This window comes from Mesoplodon bidens (genome assembly GCF_964165515.1).
Source record: "Mesoplodon bidens genome assembly, chromosome: 4".
Classification (NCBI taxonomy): Eukaryota; Metazoa; Chordata; class Mammalia; order Artiodactyla; family Ziphiidae; genus Mesoplodon; species Mesoplodon bidens.
Window position 1 is genome coordinate 173,462,815 of NC_138160.1, and position 20,175 is coordinate 173,482,989.

Sequence of the window (20,175 nt, forward strand, 5' to 3'; positions counted from 1 at the left end):
CCTGGGGCAAGGCTCCTGGAGAAACGGCCCTCGAAAAGAGATTGCAGCAAGCTGTGCCTTGTTTTCAGGGTTCGTGAACCCTGGGGCGGTTTTCGGCTTTTTCCGTTGGTTGGTTTTTTCCCCCCTAGAGTTTAAACTTTACGTTTATCCGTTTTTGCCAACCTTGTTTTTTGACATTGTTCTCCTAGAGTGAATCCTAAGTGATTTAACTGTTTACTTTTTTGTTTGGAGTAATTTTGTCCGCTTGCAAAGTTACTTCCCTTTTCTCCAAATTTTAAATTCATTTCTAGCCAACGAAGCTATTTCTTCTAAGTCTTGTATTTTTGGGGGTGTGGGAGTAGGGAAGGTGGATAGGTAATGTTTCCTTTTACGTTTAAGGAGCTTTGATAACTCTTCGAAAGGAAATACAATTTCCAAAAACACAACTAATTTTTGGTTGACTATTTATGAAAAGGACACCAATTCTTAAAATGACTTTTGAAGAATTATTATATCATAATTACTATAGCTCAAAGTACCTAAATGCAGGTGTGTGGAATATTTATGTCATTTCTCAATGATTAAACATTTCTTTGAGCCCTGTGTGACTGCCCTTTACACTGTTAATGCATATCAGATGGTTCTAAGCCCTTAGTTTGATTCCTCTTTATTCATAAACCACTGGCTGAAAAGTAGCAGGCCCAGTGACTGGCAGTCTTCTTACTGCCCACTCCTGGTTTTGGTGGTCAAGCACAGGGCCCCTCCCACTCAGGAATGCCTGGGCTTCCAGGTTCCTTCTGGTTTCCTTCTGCAGGGTGCTCAGTGTGTGGAGACTTCTTAACCTAGTCTAACCCGGATGAGGACGGGAGTACAGACAGGATGGAGAGACCTCACAGTTTCTTTCTCCGTTTCAGGTGCCTTCTCCAAAAGGAGCAGCAGGAGGGAGACATGGCCACAAGATTGCTGCCAGCCCAGGCTCTGGTATGTGAAGGCTTCTTTCTTGAACTGCCTTCTGAGTTCCGTGGTGGGGAACACGCTTCATCCATTGTTGAGCTTTTCTAGGTAATGAAGCCCATTGAGGGACCAGAAGGCCTGATAGTTGAGGAACTTCAGAAAGAAGGTGTTTCCCTTGCTGCAGGGCCAGTCTCATTTTGAATTTTCTACGTAACAGTTAGTGCTTGTTGACTAGGAAATGAATGGGCCCATAAGGCCCCATGCCAGTGCCACACCCAGAGCTTTGTGTGGGATCCAGGTCTGTTTTGCCTTGGGGAGGGCAGAGGCATGGGGGAGTCAGATCTTTCCATAATGCTAGGAAATCAAAGGGGAAGGTCTCTATCCTCAAGGTATTGAGAACCAGTCTACTCCAGTAATACCTGGTAAGGGTCCAGGTGATTTTCTAAAAAGATCCTAGAAAGAAGACCTCTGAGTCAGCAGGTGTGGTCAGGGATACTCCCTCCTATTGTGCGATTTTGCACATGCAAGCAGGATTAGGCTCGTACAGATGGTGAAAGGAAAAGAAGTCACAATTTGGGCAGTGGTTTGCGGGGACAGATTTGGGAAGTGAGCCTTTCCTTAGGTGGGAAGCATCTGGTTCACAGTGATTTCTTCCGTTCTTTGCCCTTTCACTTGGGGAACTATAATTAAAAACATAATCTCTTCTCAACCCAGGAAACCTTTCCACAAAGGTAGAAGAGAAAGAAAACTCTTTTATTATTGAATAAACATTAAGCCAAAATGTAATGTGCATCACAGGCAATCCACTAAAGAGAATGCAAAGACAGAAAACTCACTCTTACATAGCTAAGTGCTATAACCCAATTTCTCAATTTGGAAATTTGTCAGGTGACAAGTTAGGCCCATCTCCTCCCAGGAATTGGGAATGTTGGCGCTCAAAGAAATGGTTACCAGGTCCTTGAGCAAACAGTCCTGAGCTGTGAGACTGGCAGATGGTTTATTTAGCCATTAAAAAGATTTACAGGGCTTCCCTGGTGGCACAGTGGTTGAGAGTACGCCTGCCGATGCAGGGGACACGGGTTCGTGCCCTGGTCCGGAAGGATCCCACATGCCACACAGCGGCTGGGTCCATGAGCCATGGCCGCTGAGCCTGCGTGTCCAGAGCCTGTGCTCCGCAACGGGAGAGGCCACAACAGTGAGAGGCCCGCGTACTGAAAAAAAAAGATTTACATACATTTGGTAAGGACGAAGATAGAAATTCAGAAAGAAAATGGAGATTGGGGTGGGAGTCTTCTCACTTATTTCCAACAGCCTTAGTTTTAATTTGTTTTTGCCCTTATCAGTCAGAGAACATCCCTGGCCTTGTGATCTCCTTCCTGGGTTTGGGGGATAAAGAGAAAGTGTGGAAGTGTTTCTGCCTCTAGAAATGTGTCCTAAGGAAATAGGCTTTGCATGCTTTTTTGTGATGTGCAGGGATGCTCAATCCAGAATTTTTAGGGTTACAAAGATGGAAACAACCTAAATGCCCACCAGTAGATTAGTTACCTAAATGCCCACCAGTAGATTACTTAAGTAAATCATCTATTAATCTATAATCTATACAGTGAGATGCTGGGCAGCAAATAAAAAATGTTGTTGGATAAAGTTACCTGTGTAACATTTTATTTTTGTTTAAACTTAGAGCCATATTATCATGTAAAAGTCTGAAAGGACATACAGCAAGAAGTTAATAAACCTTGTTTCTGGTGGTAGAAAGTTAGATTAACATTCCTTTTTCTTTTTTCTTTTTTTTTTTTTTTTCTTTTTTTTGTGGTACGCGGGCCTCTCACTGTTGTGGCCTCCCCCGTTGTGGAGCACAGGCTCCGGATGCGCAGGCTCAGCGGCCATGGCTCACGGGCCCAGCTGTCCCGCGGCATGTGGGATCCTCCCAGACCGGGGCATGAACCCGTGTCCCCTGCATCAGCAGGCGGACTCTCAACAACTGCGCCACCAGGGAAGCCCAACATTCCTTTTTCTTTTGCTTATTCCTAATTTGCTTTTAAAAAAAAAGATTCTTAATAATAAAAGAAAGGGGCCACTACTTTAAAAGAGGTGACTTGTGATGCAGTGAAGCGGGAGATGTTACTGAAAGCAAGTTCATGTCCCTGATTCACAGTGAGGCAAAACTAACCAAAACGTCAGAGTTTGGAGTGGAAAAGGTTTATTGCAGGGCCAAGCACAGAGAACAGATGGCTTGTGTTTAAGAAAACTTGAACTCCCTGACTGTTTTCGGGGATAAGTTTTTTAAGGGAAAAGTTGGGGTGAGGGCTGCAGAGTGTGTGACTTTCTTCTGATTGGTTGGTGGTGGGGTAACAGGGCAGTGTTCCAGGACTCTTGCGCTCAGCCTTAAGTAACATTCTCTACCTGGATGGGGGCCTTAGTTCCTGCAGAAGAACTCAGAGATATATTGTTATGTATGTCCCTTGAGCAGGAACCAGGACCCTGCTTTTTGGCTACACTGTTGTTTCTTGACAACAGAAACAGTTTCCTTTGTCTGTTCCTTTGTTTCTGCATTCCCTTACTTCCCCGATTAGGAACTGTTTGAATCTGCTCTTTTGTGTTCAGGAAGGCCTAGGAAGCTGAAGCCCTTCTCCTACAAACAAGAAATGGGGGACATGGAAAGGCTCTTTGTGTACAGGAGGGCCCCACAGGATCCTGCTTGGTATCAGAGAGAGGTAGAACAAAGACTTCTGGGGTGGGGAGAGAGAGTCCCAACTGCACCCTTCTCACCTGGCTCTTCAAAGATTGTGCAGCTCACCACGCTGGGCCCGCTCCTGGGGAAGCCATGCCTGGGACATTCTCCGAGCCTCCCTTACTGTGACTGTCAGTGTCCTCTCGCCCGGACACAGGTGGCCCACGGTGATGACAGAATCCAAGCACACCTATTCCTCCTTGAGGGAGTGTACTGGAGGCTCTAAAACCTTCTAAAACCCAATTCTCATGTCTCACCTGTAAAATGAGTTTGGTCCAGGTGATTGTACATGTCCATGTCTAGAGTTCAGTGTTTCCGTCATTCTGATTTTATTTAATTATTTCAAGTGCTTTACCTTGTTTGGCTGCTGTGTTTCATTTTTCTGGGGATACAGTGCTTCACTGACAGTAGGTAGGTGACAGATATATACGTGGTCAGTAATTGAGGGGTGGTCAGAAAGTATTCAGCCTGAAATGCTCAGAATCTAGAGTGGTGACAGTGTGGCTGCCCAGTCATCCCACAGAGGGTGTGGCCCTGGGTGAGCAAGAATGGGTTTCTGTTACAGGAGTCTGTGACATTCAGGGATGTGGCTGTGTTCTTCAGCCAGGATGAGTGGTTGCATCTGGACTCTGCGCAGAGAACCTTGTACCAGGAGGTGATGCTGGAGAACTACAGCACTCTATTCTCGCTGGGTAAGGACCTTTCCTTATGATGTAGAATCTGCTGGGGGAGCACCTTGGTGCCCTCTCCAAGGAGGACACTTGGAGGGCATGGCCAGGTTCAGCCCACAGGTGGACTCAGAAAGTAGCGGTTGCTATTGCCCTTGGCCGCCGGGACAAGTCTCGGCTTGGTAGAATTGGTGATGGGCATCCTCTCTGTGCTTTTCCTGTCTTCTGCCCCCTGAACTCTGTCCCTCTGGGTCTCACAGGAGGTTCCAGCTTGGAGGAGTGCACAGCCAGAGCCCTAACTTTCTTCCTGAGACCACCTCCTGGCCATCCTCTGGGAGCCCAATTTTAAGCCCTTCTCAGAACAAATCTCTTTCCTCTCAACTGTCCCTCTGCCCCAGACTCTGGGGCTGGATCTGAGTGTCAGACTGGCCACTCATGTCTGCACCATGGATTCATTCTCTTTCTTGCTCATGAACAGGGATTCTGTTTTCCAAACCAAAAGTTATCCTCCAGTTAGAGCAAGGGGAGGACCCCTGGATGGTGGAAAATGGAGTTTCTCAAAGCACATGTCTAGGTGAGTGACAGTAATTGGGAAATGGGTATAGCATTTTCTGACTGCTTGGGCTTTGCTGATCAGTGAGGAGGCTGCACTCAGGAGATATTGACGAAGGCCCTCCTCGATGTGCCAGTCTAGGTGAGAAATGCTGGGAAGGGCATATCCTCACTTGACCTTTTTGAGTACTTGGTACAGCAGGTTCAGAGGGAGAGTTGAATTCTTCCAATATGGGTTGCATTTTTGTCATATGTCCTTTGTAATTTGAATGCAGAATATGTAATGCAGTATGTAATGTATAAAGGTTTGTGCTTATATCTTCCCCCTTTTTTCTTGCTTTTACTGGATTGATCATTTTCTTAAATTATTTTCTTTTTATGGTCTGAACAAACCTTTTATCACTACAATGCATTTCTCATTGTCCCAACTTGGGTTTTTGCTTTGACTTATCTGCAACTTTTTACACGTTTCAGCTAAAAAAAAAAAAATACAAAAAAAGAAAAAACAAAACAAAAAAAAGATGCGTGTATATTTTGTACTATGCAAGAGAGAGAAAGCAAGGTTAGCAAAGGGGTAACAATTACTGAATTCAGGAAGAAGGTTTACAGATGTTCAACATGGCTTTTTCCTAATTCTTTTGTGTGAAAAATTTTAAACTAATATGTTCCAGACCCTGGCTTCTAGGACATGTCTCTCAATCTCTAAAATCCCTGTGGGTTGCTGAATCATAAGCTCTTGCTTTCTGTCTACTTTGAATTTTGTCTTTGTTTCTGACACCAGAGGATGGCTTGTTTTTTGAGTTTTGCTGCTTGTCCAGAATTTATTTCTCTTGATAGCAAGAGATAGCCTTTCTATGTCAGTTCAGTCTTGTGTTTCTATTCATGAACTCTGTCTTCAGATTTTTTCCTTTGGTTTGACTAGAATATTTACTGAGTAATGTTTTCAGAAAGGTTCATGTGTACTGTATTTGTGCATGTCTAATATCAATTCTTTTACTTCTCCTGTGGGAATTATGTTTGGGATCTAGAATTCTGGCATCAGTTTTTATTCCCAAGAATTGTTCAGACTTTGCTCCACTGTGTTGGGGCACTGAGTATTGTTCATTAAAAGTCCTCTGGAGTTTTTTTTACCCTCTATTTCCTGTATAGAAAAACTTTTCCCCCTTTTTTGTCTTCTGTCTAGAATATTATAAGATATCCTCTTTGTCTTTGGAATTCAGAAGTTTCATTAAGTTATATCAAGGAGGTTTGACTTTTTTGTTTTTGTCTTTAATATTATTCGGCATTCACGGGGCCCTTTGCTTTGAAGACCCAAGTCTTTTTTCAGTTCAGGGATCTTTTTTTCTACCACATACTAAAATATATTCTGCCATATTCCAGGGACAATTGGAGAAGCCTGACTGGAAGAATAACAATATAATAAAATAGAAATTCAATCGGAACTGTAGAAAATAAATGTATCTGTTGTAAGAACCAGGATGGTAGCCAAGGATGAGTTTCAAATTTGGCTGTGAGCTTTCTAATTGGCAAATAAATCATTAGTTTCAAATTGACTGTGTTCTTCTTTTGCAAGCATTAAAAAATTAATTATTTTAAATTTGTTTAAGGTGTGCAAGGTATTATAAAAAGAGAGGAGCAAAAAAAGGAGATTCACTTGACATTTTACCAACTGTGCTGAGCCATTGTTAATATTTTACTATTTATCTTTTCAGACTGTGAATATTTGTATGAGTGTGTTTGTACATGAGAGAGAAAGACACACGCACTCAGAGAAACAGATGGATTATACGTATCATTCTTGAGTTTGTTTTTAATTATGAATGTCATTCAATTATTTAGCCATCACTGAATAGAGGTCTACTTCATTGAAAGAACTCTAGTGTATTGTTAAGCCATATTTTATTAAACAATCTTCCTTTTGGAAATTTTAGTTTCCCATTTTTCCCTATTAATATTGCTGTCATGGCTATGGAATACAAAAGTAAATATAAAGGGAAGAAGGTCTGAATAATTATAGCACAAAGACATGAGCATTATGATTAAAAAGATTTCTGAAAAACTACTCAACTTCATTATAAGTCAATGAAATTCAAACTAAAGCAATGAGATACCATTTTTCTCTTTAATAGGGAATATTACCAAAGGTTAAGAAATACACATCCAGTGTTTTGCTACTGTTCTGAGCAATAAGCAATATCTTTAGTGAGATTTTGATTGGAAGTCTTTCTGGCTTTATTAAAATCAATCCCAGGCTTAGAAATTTATCTTCAGAAAATAATTCCATAATTGTACAAAGTTGCAAAGGTAGTGTAAAAGAATGTTTGTTATAACATGAGGCATTACTAGGAGTAACTAAAGCTAAATGACTCCAAAGGAGATTTAGTAAATATGATATATTCATGTACTGGAATATTAAGCAGCCATCAAAATGATGATGTCAGCCTACATTTATGGACATGGAGAGAGTTCATGATTTTTTTTTTAAGTGAAGTGGGGGAGGAGGAAGTTTTAACCACTTTAATTTTTTAAGTAAAAATGTTTTCTTTGGGTTTCCCTGGTGATGCAGTGGTTGAGAGTCCACCTGCCGATGCAGGGGACACAGGTTCATGCCCCAGTCCGGGAAGATCCCACATGCTGCAGAGTGACTGGGCCCGTGAGCCATGGCCACTGAACCTGCGCGTCCAGAGCCTGTGCTCCACAACAGGAGAGGCCACAACAGTGAGAGGTCCATGTACCGCAAAAAAAAAAAGTGTTTTCTTTATATACAGAAAATTTGGGGGAGCTGAATTCCACATATAGCAGTGATTATATTTGCATGATGTGTTTATGGGTGAACTGTATTTTCATTTTTATAGTTTTCTGTATTTTCTTAATTTTTCTTACAATGATTATATATTTCCTTTTTAGTTAAGAAAATGAAAGCTCTTTCATAAGGTACATTCATTCCTTTTGAATCAGTGATCCCATTTCTTGCACTGTATCCTAAGTGATCAAAAAGGTAGACATAAAATCATTTTCAAAAATGTAGTCTCAGGCTTCCCTGGTGGCGCAGTCATTGAGAGTCCACCTGCCGATGCAGGGGACACGGGTTCGTGCCCCAGTTCGGGAAGATCCCACATGCTGCGGAGCGGCTGGGCCCGTGAGCCATGGCCGCTGAGCCTGTGCGTCCGGAGCCTGTGCTCCGCAACGGGACAGGCCACAACAGTGAAAGGCACGCGTACCGCAAAAAAAAAAAAAAAAAAAGTCTTCTCCCAGTATTTCCTATATAGCACCCATCTCCATTGGGTTCCCCAAGCCAAAAGCTAGGTGTCATCATTCTTGAGTGTTCTCACTTATTCTGTACCCCCTCTTCACAGGTGAACATACCTGTCATCTCTGCCTTTAAAATATCTCAGTGTGCCTGATTCTGCTACCATGCCAGTGCAGACTGCCATCACCTTCCTCCAGGAAGACTGTGACAGCCTCTTAATTGGCTGCTCTATACCTGTCTTTGTTCTGTTTTCCTCTGTCCCCAATTACAGCCCATTTGTCACACAACCATCCCCCAGTGATCCTTAGAAGAAATTCCAAACACATTCCTATATCTTACAAGATGCCACATGATGTGGCCCCTGCCCACCTCATTTCCTCCCATTGTAGCACTCTCCCCCAGTTCCCTCTTGCCTAGGCCACACTGGTTCTTTATCTGCAAACACACGAAGCTTACTCCTGCATTAGTGCCTTTGTAATGGCCACTTTTCTAGGTGGAATCATCTTTATACCTATGTTTTTTCATGGCCAGCTCTTTTGTGTTATTTAGATCTCATGTTTAATTTTATTTCCTCATCACCCAGTTTAAAATATCAGGTTGTTCACTCATACTACTCATTGCCTTGTTTTTGTTTGTTTTCTTACAGTTCTCATTACTCCCAATACTTTATTTGGTTACTTGGTTATTGTCAGTGTTGGCTACTAGAATGTAAACCTTGTGAAAATTGGACTCTTATCTGGCATGTTCCCCGTAACCCTGAGTCTTGACCTTTGCATGGTAATACATAGTGGATACTCAGTAGATATTGTCTGAGTGAGTCAGTGAAGTTCATTACAACATTATGCATAGCACTCAAATGAGTCCCAGAACTTCAGTAGCTGAGGTCTGGTGTTTCAAAGAGCCTTTTAAGGGCAGTGCTTCTTCCACTTTTTGTTTATAGCCCCTCTGCAGTTTTCTCTTGGATTTGGCTTGAGTACACTGGTGGCTGACCTGCGAGATGAAGCTGAATAACAATACAACCTGCTGTACACAGAAATGCTGTGTACCCTGCTGACCTCTGCTTTGTTACTAGATCAGGCCTGGCTCTACTGGAAGAGCTGCCCTCTCAGTTCGTCAGCCCGCCCATACATAGGTTTCTTCAGACCCTTTCCCACCCAAGCACATCTTCCATCCTGCTTCTTTCTCTTGCTCTTCCTTTTTCATCCTTTTCTAAGGACTCCCAGGATACATTTGTTAGCCATCCTTGTATATGTTGATGTCATTTTTCTTTATTCTCAGTGCAAGAGAGACTTACATGTTTCATTTATTTTAGGATGGGAGAGCTTATTTGAAACCACAGTTTCTGAAGAAGAAAATCAGGAAGTAATGAGTCAACTCATAGGTGATGGTCCTTTTGACTTCAAGTTGGGAGAAATCTACATAAATGAGGAAAAACTAGAGAATCAACAAGGCAAAAAGAACAGACCTTTGAGGGAAGTCTTAGTTACCGTCAAGAAAACCTGTATGAAGGAGAAGAGCTTTACAGGTATTGACCTTGGGAAAAATCTTGATCTAAAATTATCACTTATTAGAAAACCCAGAATTGTTTCCAGAGGAAGGAAACCCTGTTCACAGCAGTATTCAATTCTATTTAAACAGCTGGGAATCAACACAGTGCGTAAGTGTTACAAGTGTAGTATCTGCAGGAAAATCTTCCTCCACAGTTCTTCTCTGAGTAAACATCAGAGAATCCATACTGGAGAGAAGCTCTATAAATGTAAGGAATGTAGGAAAGCTTTTAGCCAAAGCTCGTCTCTAACTCAGCACCTGAGAGTTCATACTGGAGAGAAGCCTTATATATGTAGTGAATGTGGAAAAGCCTTCAGTTTCACTACATCTCTCATTGGACATCAGAGAATGCATACTGGAGAGAGACCCTATAAATGTAATGAATGTGGAAAAACATTTAAAGGTAGTTCATCCCTTAATAATCACCAACGAATTCATACTGGAGAAAAGCCCTATAAGTGTAATGAATGTGGGAGAGCCTTTAGCCAGTGCTCATCTCTTATTCAGCATCATAGAATTCATACTGGAGAGAAACCGTATGAATGTAGTCAGTGTGGGAAAGCCTTTACTTCAATATCGCGGCTAAGTAGACACCATAGAATTCATACTGGAGAGAAACCCTTTAATTGTAATGAGTGTGGAAAAGTATTTAGTTACCATTCAGCTCTTATTATACATCAGAGAATTCACACTGGTGAGAAACCTTATGCCTGTAAAGAATGTGGGAAAGCCTTCAGCCAAAGCTCAGCTCTTATACAACATCAAAGAATTCATACTGGAGAAAAACCTTACAAATGTAATGAATGTGGGAAAGCTTTCTCCTGGATTTCACGGCTTAATATACACAACAGAATCCATACTGGAGAGAAACCATATAACTGTAAGGAATGTGGAAAAGCCTTCAGTTCCCACTCAGCAGTTAATACTCACCGAAAAATTCATACTGGAGAGAAACCTTATAAATGTAATGACTGTGAAAAAGCCTTCAACCAAAGCTCAGCTCTCATTCAGCACCAGAGAATTCATACTGGAGAGAAACCATATAACTGTAAAGTATGTGGGAAAGCCTTTAGACAGAGTTCATCCCTTATGACACATATGAGAATTCATACAGGAGAAAAGCCTTATAAATGTAAAGAATGTGGGAAAGCTTTCAGTCAGAGCTCATCCCTTACAAATCATCAGAGGACTCATACTGGAGAAAAACTATAAGTTAAATGCATGGGGGAAAACCTTCCAACTGAAGTTAATTCCACATGAAATATCAAAGAATTCATCTTAGGGAGAAAATAATGAAGATTAGTTAATTGTGCATTAAACTTCAGAATTTAGACCTCATCAAACATCAGAGACTTTATGATGCAAGATAACCTTAGGAATATTAGGAAAGCTTCTATAAGATGTTTTTTCTTATATTCTTAAGTTATTACTGACTATAAAATAGAAAATTTGTCATATCAAAGGGTTAGTATTTTATTTTCTTTCTAGTGATGTATGATAACAGCCACCAGCTTTCACAGGCATCACTGGGAAGCATGTTGATTTATGGAAAAGTGCAGCCATAAAATCCAGACTTCAGATTAATCTAGGATTCTATTTTTTTGAAACTGCATTTGAGTGTTATGCAAGCCAGTTGTACTAAGAAGAATGTATTGGAGAGGAAGTGTAAGCAGGTGACCTGGAGCTACCTCACTGTCACTAAAATTTGTTTTTGTAAGAGTTTAAAAGCAACTTCTGTACTTGGTGGTGGTTAAAACTTTTGAGTTATTTCTCCCCTGCTTCCTAAGCCATTCACCTGAAAATAAAATCACTCTGTAAACTGCAGGTGTAAGTCCTGTGAGTTTTCTCCCCAAATGTTCCAAACTCTGAATCAAATCTAAAGTCACATGATTTCAAATCACAGAAGGCATGGTATTTCACTTGTTTTTCTTATAAGGTGATTACCTTTGCTGTATTAAGCTGAGAATTAGAGGTTGTTTAGATAACTACTGCTTCTGCAAGTTAATTTACTGATAAATGTTGTTAAAAATCATCTTGCAATGTAGTCTAGGGAGTATGACTCTTGGCCCCCAGGTTGTGCCTGCTTCCTTGAGTTCTCTGGTTACCAGCCACCAGTAAGGCCCAGGAACAACATGGAACTTGGGTTGTCGTCCTAGGAGGTCAATTGAACAAGCTAACTTTCACTCTTACATTCTACCTTCACCTCTATCAGATGATGCTCTCTCCCTCGCACACTCTGAGGACCACTAGACAGAAATTCAGCCTCTAAGTTCAGGTGCTTTTTCCTCCAAAAGATGGGCTATGGCTTTTAACAAGTTATTTATCCCAGTAAAGCATTTCTAAAATGTGACCAATAATTTGAGCAAGCTAAAAAGTCATACTAAAATTGTTGAGCTTCTCAGAAGTTCAGAGGTTAACATCCAGTTTTGCCAATTTTATCAGGAGTAGACAAGCAGTTAAGGACAGAAATACTCATTTCATTTTAAAAACTGTTAGTTTTTTTCTATTTGCCAAGGTGCTAAAACAAAACAAAAACTCCAAAATGTTATTATTTGGGGTGGAGACTAAGCAAAGGAAAAATCAGTGAATTCAGCTTTGCCTCCTGGGACTAATCAGTCTCATTGTTTCAGACTTGTGAGGAACAAACTCTTCTGGGTCATTTAGTACTCTACCTGCAATGTCTCTTTCCCAACAACCATTCTTTTAAATTCTCTAATTACCTAAGGAAAATTCCTAGGAAACACATAACTTCCCTATCTTAGTTTGGAGTGCTATACCAAAATACCAGAGACTGGGTAGCTTATAAACAACAGAAATTTATTTCTCACGATTATGGCTGGGAAGTCCAAGATCAGGGCACCAGCATGGCTGCATTGTGGTCAACCTTCTTCCTGGTTCATTTCTGGTGACTTCTCACTATGTCCTCACATGGTGAGGGAGCTGTCAGTGGCCTCTTTTATAAGGTCATTGATCTATTCATGAGGGAGGTACCCTTAGGATCATCATCACCCAATGCCCCACTTCCTAATACCATCACCTTTGGGGTTGAATTTCAACATGAATTTTGAGGGGACACAAACTTTCAGACAATAGCATTCCCTAAGTATCAATAGTCCTAAAATCATCAAAAAATTAAATCTAAATAAAATCACAAAATATTAAGCCTAGTTATTTTTAAGGCGAGGTCTATCAAACTTGAATGTAACAGATTAAGTCTTTTGCAGGATCTTTCAGAGGAGATAGTCTGTAAGCATGATGATTCTAATATAACCCAGTACCAAAATCAGACAAGGAAAATACAAGACAGAAAAATTGCAGGCCAATATCATCTATCAACAGAAATGTAAAAATCCTAAACAAAGCATTAGCAAATGTAAACCAAAGTACCTAAACATAGATAACACATGATAAATACAGATTTTTCATGGGAATGCATGGATTATTTTAACATTAGGAAACTTACAGATGCTGTGCACTACCTTAATATTAACAGAAGTCCGTATGTTCATCTCAATACATGTAGGAAAAAAACCCCAAATACTCAGTACCTACTCATGATAAAAACTTTTAGCCAAGCAGCAGTAGAAAGGAAATTTCTAACCAGATAAAAAGGTATTTAACAAAACTGCTGGAAAAAATGATAAAAGTTTAGAAGTATTCATGACATGATGAGTATGGGGAAAGAATGAACTACCCAATAATGGTTCTAAGAAGCAGAAATGGTTCGTGCACAAACAAAAAAAAATGGATGCCTACCCTCACCATATCAAGAGTTATATGATTTTGGAAGAATATGTAAGGAATAACTTTATGACCTCAAGATAGGGAAGGATTTTTTAAACAGGATACAAATAAGCTATATAAAATGTTTATATTATTTGCTCACATTGAAATAAGGAACTTATGCTTATCAAAATATACCAAAAAGGAAATGAAAAATCAAGACACAAAACAGAAGGAAATCTTTCCACAGCATGCCCAATATGTTTTCTGGAAATTTTGAATAATTTGTATGGATAATTAAAAAGAAAATAGAAAAAAATGATCTGAATACATGACTACTTATTTCACAGAAGAGGAAATACAAATTTCCAAAAACATGAAAAGATGCTTAGCTTCGTTAGTTTAAAAATGTAAATTAGGACCACAGGCATGATTTTAAAGTACACATGAGCAAATATAAGATGTATGACAATACTGAGTTTTGGAATGTATGTGGAATAACTGACATTCATACTCTACTAGTGGGAGTATGAATTGATACAGGTCATGACATCTTGCAAAGTTGAACACCTGCTTGTTGTAATACACAGACACCTATACATGATAGATAAATGTTTGCAGATGAGCACCAAGAATTATGTGTAAAGACATTTATACTGATCGTAATAGCAAATATTTGGAAGTAGTCTGAATGTCCATTAGTAGGAGAATGGATACACTTTAGAGTATTAACACAGTAAACAGCAATGAAAATTGATGAACCAAAGCTATATATACAAAACTTTGATGAATTGTAAAACATGCTGAATTCTAAAGTCATAGGAAACTACATGTGGTATATCATTTTTTGAAAAATTAAGTTTATACTAAGTGATATGTACGTGTGGTGAAGATCATAAAAACAGCAAGTGATTGGATGAGACGGTGTTTTAGTTATTGTTAACCCCCGAAATGCAGAAGACTGCAAATAAGAAAAAAGAGTTTGTCTGAGGTCCTAAGAATTGCAACTCGAGAGGCACAGATAATAGCAGCCACTCAAATATGTTCCAAGGGAAATAAAAAATGGCTAGGGTTTATAAAAGCAACAGACAAAAACATCCCAGTAGCATTATATACACGTTATTTTTAGAGAACTATGATTGGTGGCATTCAGTTACTTGGGGACAGCAGATTGGTTGCTAAGCTGTGGTCTTGAGGGAGAAAAGAAAACAAGTTCCATTAAAAAAAAAAAAAAAATAGTTCCAGATGGTCTCAGGATGGCTGTGTCAAAAGTTTATATTGCATCCGGGGGTGGATGTGTGTAAGTTCTACTTCCTTAGTGGCCTCCTGGCTCCATTTTAGATCCCTTTGACATAAGTAACTCCATTTTGGTGTTCATGGTCCACATTATCCACTACTGTGTAACAACTCTCCCTGGCTTAGAGAACAAGTTATTAATACCTGTCTTGGTTCCATGTTTGGGCTCAGCTGGACAATTCTTACTTAGAGTGTCTATGTGTTTGCGTTTAAGTGGCAGCTGGGGCTAAAGGCACGACTGGGCTTGATACCCAAGATGGCGGGCCATTGTTGATGACTGCCACGTGGGAGCATGGTTGGGCTTCTGTGTGGCTGGGGCTTCTCACAGAAAGGTGGCTGGTTTCTGAGAGGGAGTGGCCCTACAGCAAGCATTCTGAGAGACCTAGGTAGAAGTGGCAAATCTTATAACTCAGTTTTGGAAGTCACAACATTAATTCTGCTGAATATTATTGATCAAAAATGATTCACAGGGCTTCCCTGGTGGCGCAGTGGTTGAGAGTCCGCCTGCTGATGCAGGGGACACGAGTTCGTGCCCCAGTCCGGCAAGATCCCACATGCCGCGGAGCGGCTAGGCCCGTGAGCCATGGCCGCTGAGCCTGCACATCCGGAGCCTGTGCTCCGCAACGGGAGAGGCCACAACAGTGAGATGCCGCGTACCACAAAAAAAAAAAAAAAAAAAAAAAATCACAGATTTGGCCCAGATTCAAGGGGAGAAGATTATAGAAGGGCATTAATACCAGGGGGCATGGTTCATGGGGTGACAATATTTGGTGACTAGCTACCACATAAACACAAAATTCTGGATGGTAATTACCTCAGGGTGTGAGGCAAGGAAATGACTTGGGAAGCAGCAGAGTTCCTCAGCTTGCTTGATGCCTGAAAGAGGCTCCCTTGTCAAAAAGAGGCTGCCCAGGCCAGCTAGAATGATGGCCAGTGGGTATGTCAGTAAAAAGAATTAAGAATAAATTTTTGGTCCAACACTGTACTGGGTGATTTGAGAGAGAATAAAACAGACATCTTCATGCCTGATCACCCTGGATAAAGTGAACATGTAGTTTAAGATAAAGTTGAAGGAACAAATAGTTGAAGGATTAAGTTTAAGATATAATGACCTCAGATGTTGTACCAAGGGATATCCCAAAGTGATTAACATTCTTCAGGCCACTGTTAAATTTAAATGTGTCTCATTAACAGAACCATCAACATCTCCCTCCTGTCTGCACCTTCCTCTTCTCATTCATCTCCCTAGATCACCAGAGGAAGAGAATATTGGTTCCTATCACAAGTAAGGAAACGTAGTAAACCAAAACATGTGCATCATAAGAGAACAAGGCAAAGAAATAACGATCATCATTAAACTGTCGATAGGTTTTTCTTTGCCTAATTTCTCTTATTCTCAGAGACTTGTTCAGAATCTAGGCAAAAGAGAAAAATGTCCATTTTCATAGCTTCTTAATAGGCCATTTTCAAAGCAGCCTGAAAAAGCAAAATATGCTTTAATTTTGTGATAATTGACATGCCTGATATATTTACAGTGTTCAAAGTGATTAAATTTTTTAAAATATTCATTCTTCTTTTCAAGCGCTTTGGGTTACATTATCAAACATGTTTTCTCATGAAGAGATCTGTGAAATGAATAGATCATTTTATTTCTCAGCTGTCGCTCCATTGAATTTATCAAGTGTTTCCTCATGATTAGATTTTGCTTTTTGGTAAGAAAGTCACCAAAGTAATATTGTATTCGTCTCAGTACATTATATTATCACATTAGGAGGCTTGTGATGTTGAGTTAACCTATTCCTGGGAAATTTAACTTTGCTCTGTTGTTTAAGGTGGTATCTGCCTAATTTCCCACTGTAAAGTTACCGTTTTTCTCATCTTAACCTTAATATCTTGAGAGGAAATCCTAGAGCGTATGCATATATATTTTTACTGGTCAAACTTCCCTCCACTAGTTTTAGCATCTATTGATGGCACTTGCTGTAATCAATTGTTATTATAATGGTTTCCAAATGGAAATTATCTAATTCCATCATTCCTTATACACTTATTAATTGGCTTTCTACTTTAGGGAAGAGTTTTATCTTCTATTTGTTTCTATGACTCTGGAAGCACAGTTTCTTATTTTATTCAATGGACCGTAATCTGCTACTATCATTATTTATTTTGATGCTGAAATTGTCCCAGACTTGGCCTCTGAGATTCCCTGCAAGCTGGTATCTGTGTCCTTTCTGTCACAACAAGCTTGGAATTGTGTCCAAGATTTGTAATTCAAGTACACCTAATTCTTTCTGTGTAGCAAAGTATGATTTATTAACTAGATGACTTGAGGGTTGGGGAGAGGAATTGTGGGGTCAAAAATAAGTGGGGAGATTTTCTCTTTTTCTTCTGCAGTATCTTATATTGCCTCCTCTTGCTACTTTCCCCCTTGAAACATGGTTTCCACACCTCTATTTTCTGTTAACAATCTTCCCCTGAAGCATTACCTTCCCACTAATGCCTCCTTGCATCCTGCATGTACTTAAAAAAATGTTGTAAAATATTTATAGCTTAAAATGTATCATTTAACCATTTAAAAGTGTACAGTACCATTGAGTGCATTCACAATGTGGGTGTAACCATCACCAAAATCTATTTCTAGAACTTTTTCATCATCTCAAACAGAAACCCTGTACTCATTAAGGAGTAACTCTCCATTTTCCCCTCCCCCCAGCCCTTGGTAACCTCTATTCTACTTTCTGTCTCCAATAATTTGCCTTTTCTAGCTAGTTCATATAAGTGGAATCATATAATATATTTCTTTTTGTGTTTGGCTTATTTCACTTAGGGTAATGTCTTAAAGATTCATCCATGTTGTAGCATGTTATCAGAATTTCCTTCCTTTTTTTAAAGCTGAATAAAATTCCATTGTATGTATAGACCACATTTTGTTTATCCATTCATCTGTCAATGGACATTTGAGTTGCTTCCACCTTTTGTCTATTGTAAATAATGCTGCCACGAACACTGGCATACAAGTATCTGTTTGACTCCGTGCTTTCAATTACTTTCCCTATAGTTTTGCCTTTATATAGTATCATATATCTGGCTGCTTTCTCTTAGGCTAGTACATGTGAGATTTCCCCCATGTTGTTGTATCGGTATTTTGCACCTTTTAATTGCTGAGTGGTATTCCATTATATGAATATACCACAGTTTGTTTATCCATTCTCCACTTGAGGAACATTTGGGTTATTTCCGATTTGGGGAAGTTATGAATAAACCTGCTACAAACAATCGCATACAGGTTTTTGTGTGAACATTAAGTTTTCATTTCTCCTCGTGTAAATAAATACCTAAGAGTGTGGGATTGCACAGTCATTTGAGAAGTGGATATTAACCTTTATAAGACACTGTCAACCTGTTTTCCACAGCGGCTGCAGCATTTTACATTCTCATCAGCAATGTACAAGGGTTCTAGTTTGAATGTGGATTCTTCTACATCTTCACCAACACTTGTTAACACTTGCTATTTTTTTATATATAATAGCCATTCTAACAGGTGTGAAGTGGTATCTCACTGTGGTTATGATTTGTGTTCCTCTAATGACTAGGGATATTGAGCATCTGTTTTTTGTTTTTTGTTTTGCGGTACACGGGCCTCTCACTGCTGTGGCCTCTCCCGTTGCGCAGCACAGGCTCCGGACACGCAGGCTCCGCGGCCATGGCTCGCGGGCCCAGCCGCTCCGCGGCATGTGGGATCTTCCGGGATAGGGGCACGAACCCGTGTCCCCTGCATCGGCAGGCGGACTCTCAACCACTGCGCCACCAGGGAAGCCCCTTCAGCTGTTTTAAACGCAATAGTGACTCATCAAATAAATAACAATGAAGCAGTGTCATTGACATCTGTTGACTCATCAAGAGCCAAGGAAAACCACTTAAAACCATATACCTTGGGACTTCCCTGGTTGCGCAGTGGTTAAGAATCTGCCTGCCAATGCAGGGGACACGGGTTCAATCCCTGGTGCAGGAAGATTCCCACATGCTGCAGAGCAACTAAGCCCGTGTGCCACAACTACTGAGCCAGTGCCCTAGAGCCCGCGAGCCACAACTACTGAGCCTGTGTGCCACAACTACTGAGCCTGTGCACCTAGTGTTCCACAAGAAGAGAAGCCACCGCAATGAGAAGCCCACGCACCACAATGAAGAGTAGCCCCCTCTCGCCACAACTAGAGAAAGCCCGCATGCAACAACAAAGACCCAATGCAGCCATAAATCAATCAACAAATTTATTTTTAAAAACCCATATCTTTAACTGACTATTGACATTGCTCACAATGCCCTCAACTTTTTGAACAATTGTTCTCACTGAAAGGCTTAAACAAGTTTATTTTCTCTGGAAATATTTCTTTAGCTGCTGCAATTAAATGTGATTTAATTAACTTATCATCAGTAAACAGATTTCCTTGATTAGCTGACAAATGATCCATTCAGAAACTTACTTATGTTGCAGCGTCATTTTCACTTTTTAATTATCATGAAGAAATTATGCTGTGATGAGATATTCCATGTCAGAAATTCTTCTCTTCGTTATTTCCCAGTGAGAAAGAATACTGTGTCTTCTCTCTTTTTTTTCTTGCTCAGCCTGGCTAGAGGTTTATTAATTTTATTGATCTTTTCAAAGAACCAGCTTTTGGTTTTGTTGATTTCCTTTACTGATTTCCTGTTTTCAATCTTATTGAATTCTGCTCCAGTTTTTATTATTTATTTTTCCTCTTCTTTCCTTCTGCAATAAAGGTTTATATTGCTCTTTGTTTTCTAGTTTCCTCAGGTGAAACCTTGAATTATTGAATTATTAAACTTTCTTCTCTTGTAATATATGCATTGAAAGGTATAATTTTCCCTCTAAACACTTCTTTCACTGCATCCCACAAATTGGGTAACTTGTATTTTCACTTTCATTTAGTTCAAAGTACTTTTATTTTCTTTTGAGACTTTTCCTTTGACCCATGTGCTCTTTATAGAAGTGCACTGTTTAATCTCCAAATGTTTGGGGGAATTTCCAGCTGTCTTTCTATTATCAATTTCTAGTTTAATTAAGTTTTGCATGAGGGCATACTTTGTATGATTTATATATTTTTTTAATTTGTCAAGGTGCGTTTTATGGCTCAGAATGTGGTCCATCTTGGTGACTATTTCGTGTGAGCTAGAGAAGAGTATGTATTCTGTGTTTTTGAATGAAGTATTTTATAGTGTCCATTAGATCCAGTTGATTGATGGTGCTGTTGAGTTGAATTATGTGCGTACTGAATTTCTGTCTGTTGGATCTATCATTTGCTGTTGTTGAGGTCTGTAACCATAATAGTATATTTGTCTATTTCTCTTTGCAGTTCTATCAGTTTTTGCCTCACCTGTTTTGATGCTCTGTTGTTAGTTGCATACACATTAAGGATTGTTATGTTTTCTTTGAGAATTGATCCCTTTATCGTTATGTA

The 20,175-nt window shown here is 39.9% G+C and overlaps 1 protein-coding gene and 1 long non-coding RNA gene across 2 annotated transcripts in view; both read left to right on the forward strand.

The window, feature by feature from the left end:
• LOC308617132 overlaps positions 1-20,175 on the forward strand; it is a 387,539-nt gene that overhangs the window by 216,534 nt on the left and 150,830 nt on the right. The gene's annotated exons all lie outside the window — the stretch shown is intronic.
• LOC308616214 (uncharacterized protein) lies at positions 24-11,487 on the forward strand. The gene is made up of 5 exons (XM_081232389.1): positions 24-69; positions 894-960; positions 4,230-4,356; positions 4,811-4,906; positions 9,447-11,487. Exons 2-5 carry the CDS (start codon positions 928-930, stop codon positions 10,892-10,894), a joined length of 1,704 nt encoding a protein of 567 aa, XP_081088515.1. The 5' UTR covers positions 24-69; positions 894-927; the 3' UTR covers positions 10,895-11,487.